The sequence below is a fragment of the Rhinoraja longicauda genome, unplaced genomic scaffold (assembly GCF_053455715.1).
Source record: "Rhinoraja longicauda isolate Sanriku21f unplaced genomic scaffold, sRhiLon1.1 Scf000393, whole genome shotgun sequence".
Lineage (NCBI taxonomy): Eukaryota > Metazoa > Chordata > Chondrichthyes > Rajiformes > Arhynchobatidae > Rhinoraja > Rhinoraja longicauda.
Window position 1 is genome coordinate 47,265 of NW_027601610.1, and position 17,403 is coordinate 64,667.

A 17,403-nucleotide genomic window follows, 5' to 3' on the forward strand; every position below is an offset into this window, starting at 1 on the left:
CCTATAATTCCTAAGAAATTATCAAAGCCTTTGTTGAAATAAACAATTAGAAAGTTCTGCATTTTCATGTCTCACTCTGTGAAGGGTTAATGTTCAATGTGATTTCATATTAATTATGTTAATTAATTTGAAATAAAAACAGAAAATTATGACAATATTTAGCAGATCACCATAACACCCTTGGAGATGCTGCCTGACCTGCTGAATAGTTCCTGCAGTTTCTATTTTTATTTCAGATTTCCACCGTCTTCCATATATTGCTTTTGTATGTACTTGCAGCTGTATTTAAATGACAATTACATTCAATTTTTCTTGAAACAGAGAAACGACTATTTGATTACGGAAAATCATTTGGAGATACAAAAATCAACAGAAAGGCATTGGACGTTAATTCTCCAATCATCAATATCCCAAATGGCTTTCCATTTGATAATGTCTTTTATTACAGATTATATGTAAGTTGAAGATTTTTATTTTCAATAGCCAATTTTATAATACAAACTGAACACTCGTTTGCTTATTTAAATGCTTATTTAAAACTCACCTCACTGCATCTATTTATTTTATGCACAGATTCATATGTGCAACACAAGGATATAGATATGATTAGCACAAAGCACGGGGCTCAGAAAACCTTACTGCTTCAAACCTTGCTTTTGGCAACAGAGATTTTCCAGTCCTAAGCACCATCTATTGGTTTTTGAAAGGGGTACTTGCTTGCAGAGTGCTGAATTTTGGTAAAAGGTGCAACCATTTGCTGAAGATAGACACAAAATGCTGGAGTAACTCAGCGGGTCAGGCAGCATCTCTGGATAGAAGGAATGGGTGACGATTCGGGTCGAGATCCTTTTCCAGAGATGCTGCCTGGCCCGCTGAGTTACTCCAGCATTTTGTGTCTATCTTCGGTGCAAACCAGCACCTGCAGTTCCTTCCTGACCATTTGCTGACCACTGCTGTATAATTTGTCACATTATCATACAGCACAGAAAAAGACCACTTGACCTTTCCTGAGTCTACAGGCAATATGAAAGATTAATGTAATATTTTACTTTCTGTCGATCCCTGCAAAAGTTCTCCTTTCCAATTTTAAATCTGTGGCATCTTTTAGAGCTAATATTGAAAAATATTTTCAGCATCTTAAATGAAAGTGGTGATGCATAAAAATAATTTTCCTCATTTGCTTCCTTGATGTTTAGGCAACTATTCGGTACTTTGGTTACACCACTGGAAAAGGGTTTCCTCCATCTGTTGTATTGAAATCTTCACATAACTTTCAGCATTTCCTTAAACCTCCCAAATGATTCACATCTGAGTTAAGGTCTGCTGATGAATGTTTGGAAAAGGACAGGTAGTTTGAGTGAAAGGAAAGAAAGAGGAGAGTGGATTGTAACTGGGTTTCCCCATTTTACCTCGTTTTAAAAGCATCAGTCCAATTACTGATCAGGATCATAGAGGACAAAATAGAGAGAAGGTAGATGTTGTCCCCATGCTTATGCTAAGATCATAATCAAATTGGAGTCTGTAATTTAAAGTTTGATGGTACATCACTTTGCAATGATCCGCTAAATACATTTGGCATCATTTTGTCCTTCTTACATAAATCTAATACAACACCAACAGGTTTAAATTTTGATGTTACTTTGAGATAGTTTTGGGTGGGACAGAAACGGAACCTCAGCTCTACCAGTGGAGCTACAGAAATGGGCAGAGAAATGGCGGATGAACTTTAATCCAAGCAAGTCCTGAGGTGTTGGATGTTGGGAGGTCAAATGTAAGGGGAAAACATACAATGAATGGCAAGACCCTTAACAGCATTGATGTACAGAAGGATTTGGGGTCCAAGTCCATAACTCCCTGAAAGCAGCGACAAAAGTAGACAGAGTGGTAAGGAAGGCATTTGATATGGTTGCCTTTATTGGTAGAGGGCTTTGAGTATAAAAGTCAGGAAATTATGATGCAGTTTTATAGGACTTCAGTTAGGCCGCAGTTGGAATCTGGTCTCGCAAATTACAGGAAAGAGATGGAGGCTTTGGACTGGTACAGAGGAGGTTTACTAGAATGATGCTTGGATTCGGAGCGGTTGGACAGATGTGGATGGTTTTGTCTGGAATGATGGAGGTTTAGGCGAAACCTGATAGAAGTACATAAAATTGTGAGAGGCATAGAAAGGGTGGACAGTCAGAACTTTGTTCCCAGGATGGAACTATCGAACACTAGAGGTCATAGCTTTATCGTGAGAGGGGCAAATTTTAAAGGAGATGTACAGGCTAAGGCAAATGAGGGTGGTGAGTGTCTAGGACTCGCTGCGGACAATGGTGGTAGAGGCAGATACGAGAGTGGCATTTAACAGACTTTTGAATAGGCACATGCATATGAAGAGAATAGAGGGATATGGACTATGTGCTGGCAGATAAGAGTTGGACTTGGCATCATGTTTGGCACACACATTGTGGGCCAATGGGCCTGTTCCTGTGTCGTTCTGTTCTACTTTCTATGGAGCCTATAATTTTAGCATCTGCCCAATTAATTCTCAGCAAAACTGTAATTGCCAGGGATTAACAAAAAGATAATGATTTAATTCTTAATATCTTAATCTTAATATGCCTTTATTGTCATTGTACAAACAGTACAACGAAATTAGAAGTGCTACATCTGAAACAGTGCGACAGTGCAAAACTTTCAAAGACAATCGTACAAACATAGGAACCAACACAACAAATACCAATATCAATAAAAAACAATAAAAAACCTAATAAACAATGAATGAGTTTTACACCTAAAATGCTGAAAATATTTAAAAAGTGCGACGAAAGTGAGAGTCACATCAAGTCAAGTGTTTCCATTCACAGTTCTTATGGCCCAGGGAAAGAAACTGTTTTTAAGTGGGTTTGTGCTGGCCCTTAGGCTCCTGTAGCGCCTCCCAGAGGGCAGGAGAGCAAACAGTTCATATCCTGGGTGTGTGCTGTCCTTGATTATATTTCTGGCCCTGTTTAGACAACGCGAGCTGGAGATGTCCTTCAGAGAAGGTAGTGAACGGCCGATAATTTTCTCTGCTGTCTTAATAACCTTCTGGAGGGCCTTCTGGTGTGCAGCTGAGCAGCCAGCATACCACACAATGGTGCAGTATGCCAGTACGCTCTCAATGGTGGAGCGGTAGAAGGTCACCAGCAGATTCTCCTTCAGTTTGTTTTTCCGGAGCAGTCTTAAGAAGTGCAGTCTCTGCTGTGACTTTTTAACTACCGCTGTAGTATTTGCAGTCCAGGAGAGGTCCTGGGAGATGGTGGTCCCCAGGAACTTGAAGGTGGAGACCCTCTCCACTTCCTCCCCATTTATAAGAAGTGGGGTAGGAACCGCTCTGTGTCTCCTAAAGTCCAGTACCATTTCTTTTGTCTTACTGGTATTCAGTGCGAGGTTGTTTGCCTCGCACCATTTGGACAGAGCACACACCTCGTCTCTGTATGCAGACTCATCTCCTCCAGTGATCAGACCGACCACAGTTGTGTCGTCTGCAAATTTGATGATTGAATTGGAGGGGTGAATAGGAGTGCAGTCGTGTGTATACAGAGCTTAGAGGAGGGGGCTCAGCACACAGCCCTGCGGGGAGCCAGTGCTGAGCGTAATGGTGGAGGAGCTGTGGGGGCTGATCTTGACAGATTGTGGGCAGTTTGTGAGGAAGTCTCTTATCCAGGCGCAGATGGATGGGGGAAAACCCAGGTTATTATACAGCTTGTCCACTAGTATGCCTGGGATGATCGTATTGAATGCCGAGCTGTAGTCTATGAAAAGCATTCTTACATAGGTCCCCGGGCTCTCTAGGTGGTTCAGTGCAGTGTAGAGGGCTGTATTGATGGTGTCTTCTGTAGATCTGTTTGCTCGATAGGCAAACTGATGAGGGTCAAAGCTTGGAGGAAGGTTGGCGTTGATGTGTTGTGCCACAAGTTTCTCAAAACATTTCATAACAACCGATGTAAGGGCTATTGGTCTGTAGTCATTTAGACTACTGACAGAAGGCTTTTTGGGGACAGGGATAATAGTAGCCGATTTTAAGCAGGATGGGACGGTGGCTTGTGTCAGGGTGATGTTGAAGATCTTTGTGAGGACCCCTGAGAGCTGGTCAGCACAAGTTTTCAGTAATTTACCAAGTACTCCATCAGGTCCTACTGCTTTGTTTGGATTCACCATCTTTAGTACACGTCTCACTTGGTGTTCCTGTAAAGTGAGCGTGTTGGGTGTAGTAGATGGTGGGGGCAGGATGGCTGTGTGTGGCACTGCAGTCTCAAAACGGGCAAATAAATGATTTAGTTCCTCTGCCAGTGATGTATCCACGCTGGGAGTCACAGATGTTTTGCCCTTGTAGTTGGTTATCTGCTGTAAATCCTGCCACACCTGCCGTGGGTTGTTCTGAGTCAGATGGTCCTCTATTTTCCTCTTGTAATCCTCCTTGGCTGCTTTGATGCCCCTCCTCAGCTCAGCCCTTGCCGTGCTGTATTGTGCTCTGTCTCCAGACTTGAAGGCAGAGTTGCGTGCTTTCAAAAGACACTGTACCACTCTAGTCATCCAGGGTTTGCGGTTGGGGTATACCCGGATGTGTTTGTTAACAGTTACATTATCAGTGCAGCTTTTTATATAGGACAGAACAGTTCCTGTATATTCCTCTAGGTCCTGGTGTTCAAATATAGTCCATTCTGTGCGTGCAAAGCAGTCCTGAAGCTCTGTGAGTGCTCCCGATCACCAGGTTCTTATAACCTTTGTGTCTGGCTTAGTTTGCCTCCTGAGTGGGATGTATGCTGGGATCAGGAGCAGTGTGAGGTGGTCTGAGAGACCCAGATGTGGGAGAGGTACTGCTCTGTAAGCGTGCTTTAAGTTGGAATAAACATGGTCCAGTGTGTTTTTCCCCCCTGGTGGCACACTGTACATACTGTACAAATTTGGGGAGTACTGTCCTTAAGCATGCTTTATTAAAGTCCCCAGCAATGACATACACTCCTTCAGGGTGAGCCTGTTGCTGTTTGTTTACAGTGTCATGCAGTAGGGTGAGAGCTATGCTGGCGTTAGCATCTGCTGGTATGTAAACAGCAGTGATGAGTACTACAGTGAACTCACGCGGCAGATAGAAGGGTCTGCACTTAACAGTCATTGCTTCCAAATCGGGAGAGCAGTGGCTGTATATAATGTTACTGTTAGTGCACCAGTCATTGTGTACGTAAATACACAAGACCCCCTCCTCTGCTCTTACCAGAGTCACCGTTCCTGTCATGCCGGTGGATGGAGCGCCCCACTAGCTGTACTGCTGCGTCCAGGATTAGCAGATGTTGGAGTTTCCAGCGATTAGCAGCTCCAGTTTGTCTGTTTTGTGGACGATGGATCTGGCGTTGGAGAGGAAGATGCTCGGTACCGGTGGCTTGTGTGGCTGTTTCCTCAGACGAGCTAGTAGGCCCGCTCGACAACCGCGCTTCCTCCTGCGCTCACAATGCCGCCTGCGCCGCCTCCCTGGTACGGCCGCAATCCAGGTAGATCCCGGTAGCCTCGCTATGTTCTGCGGGATGTCATGAGCTCGGTTGAAAGTGCTCGTAACTTCGGTCTGGCACCGCAGTCCAATGTTTAGCAAGACCGCCTGACTGTAGACGTAGGCGTATCTTGCTTGGAAACAGGTTCTTACACACACTGCATTCACTATACATACAATCAAACAACACCATATCAGAGATCCAAAAGCTGCTGCGCCCGTGCGCGCCGCCATTTTCTAAATTCCAGTTGTGGTCAACAAGTAACAGGATGTCTTTTTGGCCATCATCCTGTTTTAATCAATCACATCAATCAATTGACCTGGTAGGAAATTTCCAGCCTCCTCTCATGCAGGACATCAAGTAAAAGCCGCAGATAGACACAAAATGCTGGAGTAACTCAGCGGGACAGGCAGCATCTCTGGAGAGAAGGAATGGGTGACGTTTCAGGTCAAGACCCTTCTTCAGACTCTTCAGAAGTAAAAACTGCATTTGGCCTTCAGTGATGTTGCGGTGTCCAATTGCTGATGTCACGATAGGCTGGTGGGCTTTGCATGGCTGTCCTTTCCTGTGGTGGCAAAAACTGGGATAACACCCAGTGGCTGTGCAGTGACAAAGTCAATTGAGGGGAATTAGCTGCCCATCTCAAGCAATCTAAACTTTTCCTGTCTTTACTCATGGCACAAGTATTACTGATGATTCTCAAGAGAACATAAGCAATGATTTTCCTCCTCATCCATCTGAAGCGGCACGGTAGCGCAGCGGTAGAGTTGCTGCTTTACAGCGAATGCAGCGCCGGAGACTCAGGTTCGATCCTGACTACGGGTGCTGCACTGTAAGGAGTTTGTACGTTCTCCCCGTGACCTGCGTGGGTTTTCTCCGAGATCTTCGGTTTCCTCCCACACTCCAAAGACGTACAGGTATGTAGGTTAATTGGCTGGGTAAATGTAAAAATTGTCCCTAGTGGGTGTAGGATAGTGTTAATGTACGGGGATCACTGGGCGGCACGGACTTGGAGGGCCGAAAAGGCCTGTTTCCGGCTGTAGATATATGATATGATATGATATGATATGAAGCAAAATTGTGTAACAAACTGCCTTTGTTCAGTTTTCAGATAACGGGCTGATTGTATTTCAACGCAACAATTTTTATGTACGATCGATATATGCATATCCATTCTATGAATTCAGTGCGTTTTTGCCTAACACGCCATCAATGATTGCTGTGTTCTGGGATGATGCTGACATGAGAAGAGGAACAGGATGTATGTACTATCAGGTAAGGAAGATCACACTTCACCTTTCAACTGGAATTGCTTTTTTTTAAACAATTTGGGGATATCCGAATAAGTCGATTATGTTTTAAAACTTATTTAAGTTTTCAATATTACAACATTTCCCTTTCTGGGAAATTACACTGCACTCTAAAGGGATTGGAAGATTCATTCTTTTGCATCAAAGTTAAATTTCAAACCGAGCTTTGGTTGCAACAAACCAGGCATTGCATAATTCTTCAATCCATTTTGTCACCTAGTTGTTGACTCAATAGAGAATAGGCAATAGACAATAGACAATGGGGGCAGGAGTTGGTCATTCGGCCCTTCGAGCCAGCACCACCATTCACTATGATCATGGATGATCATCCACAATCAGTACCCTGTTCCTGCCTTCTCCCCATATCCCTTGACTGTGCTATCTTTGAGCTCTAGCTAACTCTCTCTTGAAAGCATCTCCGTTCTAAATGGCCTACCCCTTATTCTTAAACTGTGGCCCCTGGTTCTGGACGTGTCCCCCAACATCGGGAACATGTTTCCTGCCTTGAGCGTGTCAAATCACTTAATAATCTTATATGTTTCAATAAAATCCCCTCATCCTTCTAAATTCCAGTGTAGACAAGCCCAGTCACTCCAGTCTTTCAACATATGACAGTCCTGCATCCTGGAAATTAACCTCGCGAACCTACGTTGCACTCCCTCAATAGCAAGAATGTCCTTCCTCAAATTTGGAGACCAAAACTGCACACATACTCCAGGTGCGGTCTCACTAGGGCCCTGTACAACTGCAGAAGGACCTCTTTGCTCCTATACTCAACTCCTCTTGTTATTAAGGCCAACATGCCGTTAGTTTTCTTCACTGCCTGCTGTACCTGCATGCTTACTTTCAGTAACTAATGAACACCTAGATCTCCTTTTCCGAACTTGATACCATTCAGATAATAATCTGCCTTCCTGTTCTTGCCACCAGTGGATAACCTCACATTTATCCACATTAAACTGCATCTGCCATGCATCTGCCCAATCACACAACCTGTCCAAGTCACCCTGCATCCTCCTCACAGTTCGTACTGCCACCCAGCTTTGTGTCATCTGCAAATTTGCTAATTATACTTTTAATCCCTTCATCTAAGTCATTAATATATATTGTAAATAGCTGTGGTCCCAGCACCGAGCCTTGCAGTACCCCACTAGTTATTGCCTACCATTCTGAAAGGGACTCGTTAATCCCTACTCTTTGTTTCCTGTCTGCCAACCAATTTTCTAACCATGTCAGTACCCCCAATAGCATGTGCTCTAATTTTGCCCATTAATCTCCTCTAGCCACTGGTACATCTGGGAGATTGTTTGTGTGTTCCTTAGTGAAGACAGATCCAAAGTATCTGTTCAACTCGTCTGCTATTTCCTTGTTCCCCATAATAAATTCACCTGCTTCTGCCTTCAAGGGACCCACACAAGTCTTAACTATTTTTTTCCTCCTCTTAAGAAGCTTTTACTATCCTCCTTTATATTCTTGGCTAGCTTACCTTCGTACCTCATCTTTTCGCCCCGTATGGCCTTTTTAGTTATCTTCTGTTGCTCTTTAAAAGTTTCCCAATCCTCTGGCTTCCCGCTTATCTTTGCTATGTTATATTTCTTCTCTTTTATTTTTATACTGCCCTTGACTTCCCTTGTCAGCCACGGACACCTTTTACTCCCCTTAGAATCTTTCTTCTTCTTTGGAATGAACTGATCCTGCACCTTCTGTATTATTCTCAGAAATACCTGCCATTGTTGTTCCACTGTCTTCCCTGCTAGGGTCTCTTTCCAGTCAACTTTGGCCAGCTCCTCCCTCATGCCTCCATAGTCCCCTTTGCTCAACTATAATACTGGCACTTCCGATTTTCCCCTTTTCTCAAATTGTATATTAAAACTGATCATATTATGATCACTACCTCCTAATGGCTCTTTTACCTTGAGTTCCCTTATCAAATCTGGTTCATTACACAACACTAAATTCAGAATTGCCTTCTCCCTGGTAGGCTACAGTACAAGTTGCTCTAAGAATCCATCTCGGAGGCACTCCACAAACTCCCTTTCTTGGGGTCCAGTACCAACCTGATTTACCCAGTCTACCTGCATGTTGAAATCTCCCATAACCACCATATCATTGGCGACATGCCAATTGTAACTCTTGATTCAACTTGCACCCTATATCCAGGATACTGTTTGGGGGCCTGTACATAACTCCCATTAGGGTCTTTTTACGCTTACAATTCCTTAGCTCTATCCATACTGATTCTACATCTCCTGATTCTATGTCACCCCTTGCAAGGGACTGAATATCATTCCTTACCAACAGAGCGACCCCACCCGCTCTGCCCACCTGTCTGTCTTTTCGATAGGAAATATACCCCTGAATATTCAGCTCCCAGCCCTGGTCCTCTTGCAGCCATGTCTCTGTAATTCCCACAACATCATACGTGTCAATTTCTAACTGAGTCTCAAGCTCATCCACTCAGGACTAATAAAGGTCATCATTGGCACAGTCCAGCAATATTATAGCGTTGTTGGAGATCATTTGGGGACAGAAGGGGTTAGATGGCGCATGGTATGATGGTGAAGGGAAGGGAGAAATGAGAGGAACAGGTTGGGTAGATGCACAGTCTCTTGCCCAGAGTAGGTGCATCGAGGACCAGAGGACATAGGTTTAAGGTGAAGGGGGAAAGATTAATAGGAATCTGAGGGGTAACTTCTTCACACAAAGGGTGCTGGGTGTATGGAACAAGCTGCCAGAGAAGGTAGTTGGGGCTGGGACTATCCCAACATTTAAGAAACTGTCAGACAGGTACATGGATAACACAGGTTTGGAGGGATATGAACCAAACACGGGCAGGTGGGACTAGTGTAGCTGGGACGTGTTGGTCGGTGTGGGCATTGAACTGTAGGGCATGTCTCCACACTGTATCACTCCATGGCTCTATGTGCACATGTGTGGGGGAAGAGGAGGAGCTCCACAGACACATGAGTAGAGAGAGGAAAATCAAATCCCCCAAAAACGTGACCAGCACGGTGAGAATCAAAGTACAAGGTATTTTTTTGGCAAAGGGATTGGAGCAAGAAGGCAGAGTTGAGGCATTGAATAAAAGAGAAGGAAGGTTATGCTGCGATGTTATAACACGTTGGCTGTACCTCGGCTGGAGCACTGCATGGTACTGGTCAGCATCTACAGGAAGGGGGCAATAGTACTAGTGAGGATGCAGAGCAGATTCACCAGGATGTTGCTGAGGATGGAATGGTTTAGCTCAGAAGAAACTGCAGAGACTGGGTCTGTTTTCCTTCGAGTGGTTAAGAGTGGACATGACTTAGAAACATAGAAACCTAGTTGGAGGAGTAGGCCATTCAGCCCTTCGAGTCAGCACCGCCATTCAATGTGATTATGGCTGATCATCCAAAATCAGTACCCTGTTCCTGCTTTCTCCCCATATTCCTTGACTGCATGATCTTTAAGAACTCTATCTAACACTATCTTGAAAGCATCCAGAGAATTGGCCTCCACTGTCTTCTGAGGCACAGAATTCCACAGATCCACAACTATCTGGGTGAAAAAGTTTTTCCTCATCTCAGTCCTAAATGGCCTACCCCTTATTCTTACACTGCATCTCGCCTGTCCAATGCCTTAAGAAAATGTATATAACTTTATAAGGGGTTGACTCCAGGAAACTTTTCAGTTTTTCAGAAACAGATATGAACACTGTCAGATATAGATTTAAGATAACGGATAAGAGATAAGAGATACCTGAGTGGTAGAGGCAGAGATGCTCATAGCATTTAAGAGGCATCTAAATGAGCACTTAGGGATAGAAGGCTCCTGAACTAACTAGTTAAGCAATCCATAGAGTAATACCTGTAGTGAGTAATACCTATATTGAACTTCACTTCAGAAATTCCAGTGCAAAATTTCAGAAGGATAGCTCAATCTGCCTACATTATTGTAGATATCATGCTACACCAAAACATACATTTCTACTCTTCTATGTTTGAAATAATTCCTGCCTTGCCATTTACGAATTGTTGCTCATAATAATTTGCATGCAGTTCACAACTTTACATGTTTCACAAAGTACTTCAGTATATGTACATGGCAGAAGTAAACTAACCACAGCATATTTTCAATGACGTTTTAGGCATTTAATTTTCAAGTCAGGAAAGATATTCACAGTCAGAATTTTCAGAAAAATCTTAAGACGGTAGTCAATGAACTTTACGGATCAGAACCTGGCATCCAGAGCTTTGAACCTAAATGGGCACTGAGGGTCACCTGGGAAAATATACTTCCTTTCACTGGATATATCAATGGAGACGATCAAGAGGTATGTATTTATTCATTCCATTCCCATTTCTGCCTGAATTTAAACAAACTTCAACGGGCTCAGGTATACCATAAGATAGGAGAACTGCTCAGAGCCCAGTTTTACAATCAAACTTGTTGGGGCATTTGTACATATTTATCTGCACTTTCTCTGCCCCTGCAACGTTATATTCTGCACTGTTTTCTCCTGTTGTACTGGTGTATGGTCTGACTTGCTTGGACAGGACACAAAACCAAGTTTTTTTACAGCATCTTGGTACGTAACAATAATAAACATCACTGTTCAGCATACACTCGAACATGAGAAATAATAGCAGGAGTCAGCCATTTACCCCCCCCATACCTGTGTAGGAAGGAACTGCAGATGCTAGTTTAAACTGACGATAGAAACAAAACCTGGAGTAACTCAGCGAGGTTTTCTTTAATTGAATATTTTTAATACATTTATGCGTGTTATTTAACAATCATTAAAAATATTACCAGTGAAAAACCTATACTAATAGTTTCAGATATCTTTTTGAAGATCTTAAAATCAATCAATTTGGTGGCAAGGTGCTGCAGCGGTAGAGTTGCTGCCTTACAGCGTCAGAGACCCAGGTTTGATCCTGACTACGGGTGCTGTCTGTACAGAGTTTGTATGTTCTCCCCGTGACCTGCATGAGTTTTCCCCAAGATCTTTGGTTTCCTCCCACACTCCAAAGGCATTGGCTTGGTATAAATGTAAATTGTCCCTCGCGTGTGCAGGATGGTGTTAGTGTGCGGGGATCACTGGTCAGTGCGGACTCGGTGGGCCGAAGAACCTGTTTCCGCGCTGTATCACTAAACTAAACTAGACAATTTTCACAGTTCCAAAATCTCCGCACCACCTCCGCCCATCCATCTTGGCACCGCCAGCTGTCTAAGCTTGCTTGGACACAGCAGGGGTGGGGCCTCTACACTATACTGTCTGCAGCCCATTCTGCTAGACTGGAATGTACAATGGGATGTGAACTGAAGCTTTAGTATTTGGTTCCACACAAGTGCAGATGTGCTGGAACCATGGAAAGTGTTCCCGGGCAGTGGAAGCATTCCAACATGACACCTTAACTCTACATGAATGAAATGACATGGCTGACTTATTTTCTCTTTCAGACCAATACTTACCAAGCAACTTTAGTGACTGATGGTATATTCTCCTTCTGCTTAATTCAATTCAAAGACGGTGGAATGAACTGGAACTATTTTGCAAGACCGACAGAGCAACCTAATGCCTTAATGGGATTTTACAGGTACAAGAACACAATCGGGCTTGTGAATTGTAATAGAGATTTCTGAGGCACAAGTTGCTAGTGTGGGAAGGAACTACAGATGCTGGTTTACATCGAAAATGGACATAAAAAGCTGGAGTAACAGCTGGTCAGTCAGCATCTCTGGAGAAAAGGAATAAGTGACGGTTTGGGTCTAGACCCTTCCTCAGATTAATATTGGTATGAATTTTCAATATCAATAATTGAGAAATAATCAGTGAGCCACAATTTTGATTTGCTAATTGGGGGATCTTCAGCATCTTCACGTGTTTGATTACAGAAATATCGATGCTGCAAACTGAGCTCAGGTGTTGAACATGGAATCTTCAGGCCCATCGCAACTTAGGCTAAATGTCCAATACTTATAATTTCATAAGTTCAGAAGTGATCGGAGCAGAATTAGGCCTTTCGGCCCATCAAGTCCACTCCGCCATTCAATCATGGCTGATCTATCTTTCATCTTTCACCCCAGTCTCCTGCCTTCTCCACGTAACCTCTGAAACCCTTACTAATCAAGAACCCATGGAAGTAATTCACTAAAGAACCCACATCAGATCTGAGGAACTGTAGGAGGTTATAGCCCATTGATTTTAATGGAATAGATTGGCTTTAAGAGACCCAGATAACAGCATTTAAGTTACATCTTGATACTTTAGGAAGGTTTCTCATGGTTTTTATAAATTATTAGCCCATTATGGGCCCATTCCACATAGAGGGGGGACAAGGAAGGGGAGAGGGTGCCACTCACCTCGCCAGCGCTGCAGCCAGAGCGAGCCGTGGACCCAAGGTCTAGCACCCCCACCACTCAATCCCCCTTATCCCTCCACCCCCAACTCACCCACTCCATCCCCCTACCCCACCCCATTCCCCTCTACCCCCACTTCCCCCTCCCCTCACCCCAACCCCACTTCCCCATCCCCTCAGGTTCGATCCAGAGTACGGGCGCCGTCTGTACCGAGTTTGTACGTTCTCCCCGTGACCTGCGTGGGTTTTCTCAGAGATCTTCGGTTTCCTCCCACACTCCAAAGACGTACAGGTATGTAGGTAAATTGACTGGGTAAATGTAAAAATTGTCCCTAGTGTGTGTAGGATAGTGTTAATGTGCGGGGATCGCTGGATTGTGCGGACTCGAAGGGCCGAAGGGCCTGTTTCCGCGCTGTATCTCTAAATCTAAAAATCTCCCCCCACCCTTACCCCCCCCCACACCCCAACCCCCCTCCCCCACCCCCAGACAGTCCCTCAACCCGAGCATCAGTCGAACCCCCCACATCACACTCCCCTGCATGAGATTAATATATATTGAAACAGATACAATATATTTTATATTCTTATATGACCCACTCCATCCCCCCTTCCTCCCCCACTCACCCACTCCTCCATGCCTCAACCCTCCATCTCCCCTACCCCTCTCCCCTCGCACCCCTACTCCCCTCCACTCCCCTCCCCCCACCCCACCTACCTCCGACTTTCATCCACCTCCATTCCCCCCTTCACCCTCCATTCTCTACCTCCCCCTCCACTCCCCCCTCTCCCAACTCACCCTCATCCCCACCCCACTCCCCCTTGTTCCCTCCCCACACCCCCTCCTCCCCTTGGGCCATCAATCCAACCAATCCGTGCACTCGTTAGTGAGCGGGGAGCGTCCCCCGGGGCCGTGACGGGTGCAGCAAACCCAACCGATGCGTAAACCCGTTGACGGTGTAAGCCACCTACCAGTGCCCCATGCGTACAGCGCTGATCGCTGGCGAGCAGCGGTGGCTGGGTCCCGGCGGGAGCTGGGACTACACGTCTGGGGGGGCAGCGCGGCGGCGGGAGGCGTGCACAAGATGGAGGAGTGGGAGCAGGAGGAGAAGCAGGAGAGCGGCTGTCATTTTAGTGGAGTCGTCGACGACGCCGTCAGTTCAAGGAGGAAACGTAGGAGGAGGATGAGAAGCTGCCCGCTGGGGGTTGTATTCCGGTGATGGTGCGGGGTGCTGGGCTCGGGCGGGAGCGGGGACTCAATGACGCCGTCGGTTGAAGAGGGCGCTAGAGGAGACGGAGGCGAATGATGAGACGACGGGGATGACGACCATCTGCCTGCTACTTGGGTCTCCCCCGGGGCCGGGTGCGGGCGAGGGGGGAGAGGTAAGGGGAGAGGGAGCGATTCACCTTGCCTTCTTGTCACGGGGCGAAGTTCAGGCGCGAGGCATGCGGGGACGGGTGGCGGTCCTCCCGCTGATCCTCCGGGGGGGGGAGCGCATTTGTTAAAGTCAGTTTATTGGCCGCGACTCCCTGGCCCCCCTCCCTCATTGGCTCGCACTTGTGTGGGTCCCGTTGTGACGTCACACGCTGAAGATCATCATGAAATGGGTGGGTGGATGGCCGGCCATTAAAATCTCATGTTAATTTCAATCGGTTCGAAGTTTGGAAGGTTATTTTTAGTATCTGAATTTCTTTCAGAATGTGATCTCTACATGCTCAGAGTATCTGGGGTTGTATATCAGCCTACTTTTCTAAGACTAGTTTCTGATTTTGTGGATGGGGTTGTCTTGGCAGTTCCAGAGGATGACACTTTTACATTTGCAATGACATTGATGGCCACATCATAGAAAAACCTCTCCCAGCAATTTACAAAAGATAATGGTAGACACAAAATGCTGGAGTAACTCAGTGGGACAGACAGCATCTCCGGAGAGAAGAAATGGGTGACGTTTTGGGTCGAGACTCTTCTTCAGACTGATCTGTCCGTCTGAAGAAGGGTCTCGACCCATTGCTTCCCTCCAGAGATGCAGTCTGTCCCACTGAGTTACTCCAGCATTTTGTGTCTACTTTCGATTTAAACCAGCATCAGCAGTTCCTTACAAAAGATAATGCTGTTTTCATCAAAAGTCAATGATGAGCTTTGTCAATTCACCAGTGATTGCAGAATCTTGGCCATTATTTTATTTGCAGTAGGATCTAATTATCAGAAATAAGATTTCAACTCCAGCTACTTGTTCTTGTAATTATTCTTCAATCCCTTTTTTTCTAGAATTCATTCGTAAAGCTAATTGAATGACCTTGCCTGGCAATTGTGCATTGGGAAACCAGTTGAGATAAGAATTTCAACTAAAAAATAAAATTTCTGACAAATATTCTGATAAATATTTAAACGCTACACCGTGACAATTTGTCTGGAAAGTTCCATTGTTAGAAATGTTCATTCAATCAGTGGAACAATTGTATTTTCAACTTTTCTGCTTGGCCCACAGTCATTGTCTTGCAAATTGATACCATTGCATTTGTTTCTGTTTACAGTGAAACGACATCCTTGTTTTTTAATGGCCCTACCACCGGATCTGGTGCATCACTTGAACAAATCTACCGCCCGGATAAGTATCCTGGCCATAAAACAAGTAAGTCACATTCATCATTAAAGTAAAATGCAAGAAGGTCCACTGATGCGAAATGTGGACGCAGCCCAGACCATCACACAAACCAGCCTCCCTTCCATTGACTCCATTTATACCTCACGCTGCCTCGGCAAGGCCAGCAGCATAATCAAGGACGAGTCGCACCATGGCCACTCCCTCTTCTCCCCTCTCCCATCAGGCAAAAGGTATAGAAGTGTGAAATCGCACACCTCCAGATTCAGGGACAGTTTCCTCCCAGCTGTTATCAGGCAACTGAACCATCCTACCACAACCAGAGAGCAGTGCTGAACTACTATCTACCTCATTGGTGACCCTCGGACTATGTATGACCCGGCTTTGCTGGCTTTACCTTGCACTAAACGTTGTTCCCTTATCATGTATCCGTACACTGTTAATGGCTCGATTGTAATCATGTATTGTCTTTCCATTAACACGCAACAAGAAGCTTTTCACTGTACCTCGGTACACGTGACAATAAACTAAAATTGAAATTGAAACTGATGCACTGCTGTTTTAAAGGCCAGTTGTTTGCAGACACTATTCACTTGAACAATGTACAGTCAACCCTTGTTTTAATCAGCCCCTTTGTAATGGATGATAGATATAGTGGACGGACCTGCCAGTGCCACCACGGTTTATACTATCTCCATGGCCGCTTAGAGCCCCGGCTTCCATCTCCACTCTCGACTCGCAAGGTGCACCAGTGAGCTCTTCTTCACCCACCTCACGGTCCAGTGACACACCTGTTGTTGCGGCTCACATTGTAGCACCTGGGGACAGCGCATTCTTTGGGCCGCCACACCCAACAGGGCGCTGTGGAGCTCCCTCCCCTCTCACCAGCTGCTGCTTCTTGCCATCGGCGGTAGCTTTGGCCCCTCCTCCCTTCTCTCTGTCCACTCGGCCTCTTCCCCTCATCCCGTACCACCTCCTCCTTCTTCCCTGGAGTCGCCAACGTTACCCACCTCGGAGGCGGCAGTAGATGAGAGGGGAGGGAGAGGCCCCACGGTGACCGAGCGTGTCCTGCTGTAGGCAGCGGCCTGAAGAGAGCGCTGTTCTACGGGCTACAACGTGAGCCGCTATAACAGCTGTGGCAGCCGGTGAAGACGGGCTCGCTGGTCTGCACCAGTTTCATTGTTTCAACTGCACACAATGATAATACCTGACTTGCTTATAACAGACAATCGGCAATAATGGACACCATCCCCCCCCCTCCTCTCCATGGTCCATTATAACAAGTTTTACTGGAATCTAAATTTGAAAAAGTTGTCAGTTATTTAAAGATGTTCAGCATATAATACAATTTGGGATTAGTAGACAAAGCTTGCAATAATAATTTGATTGTAACTATGAATCTCCCTTCCAACAATTATTTTCCCTGTGTAAAATGTCCACTGGAATTTGCTTGTTAATGAGATCAGTGTTATTCTTTAATTATACTCTCTTGCATCTTAGAGTCAATGAGTTATAGAGTCATCCAGAATGGGAAAAGGCCCGACTTGTCCATGCGGGCCAAGATGCCCCATCTACACTAGCCGTACCTGCCCATGTTTGGCCCATATCCCTCTAAACCTTTCCTATCCATGTACCCGTCCAAATG

At 45.3% G+C, this 17,403-nt stretch overlaps 1 protein-coding gene across 1 annotated transcript in view; it reads left to right on the top strand.

The window, feature by feature from the left end:
* The window catches only part of LOC144590910 (uncharacterized), a gene marked incomplete at its 5' end in the record, with an annotated part of 53,803 nt that extends 46,751 nt beyond the window's left edge, over window positions 1–7,052 (top strand). Inside the window, 3 exons of the mRNA XM_078395273.1 lie at window positions 322–455; window positions 6,612–6,782; window positions 7,038–7,052. Of these exons, the coding sequence (XP_078251399.1) occupies window positions 322–455; window positions 6,612–6,782; window positions 7,038–7,052 (320 nt within the window). The remainder of the gene's footprint in view (window positions 1–321; window positions 456–6,611; window positions 6,783–7,037) is intronic.
* Window positions 7,053–17,403: the final 10,351 nt, after the last annotated feature.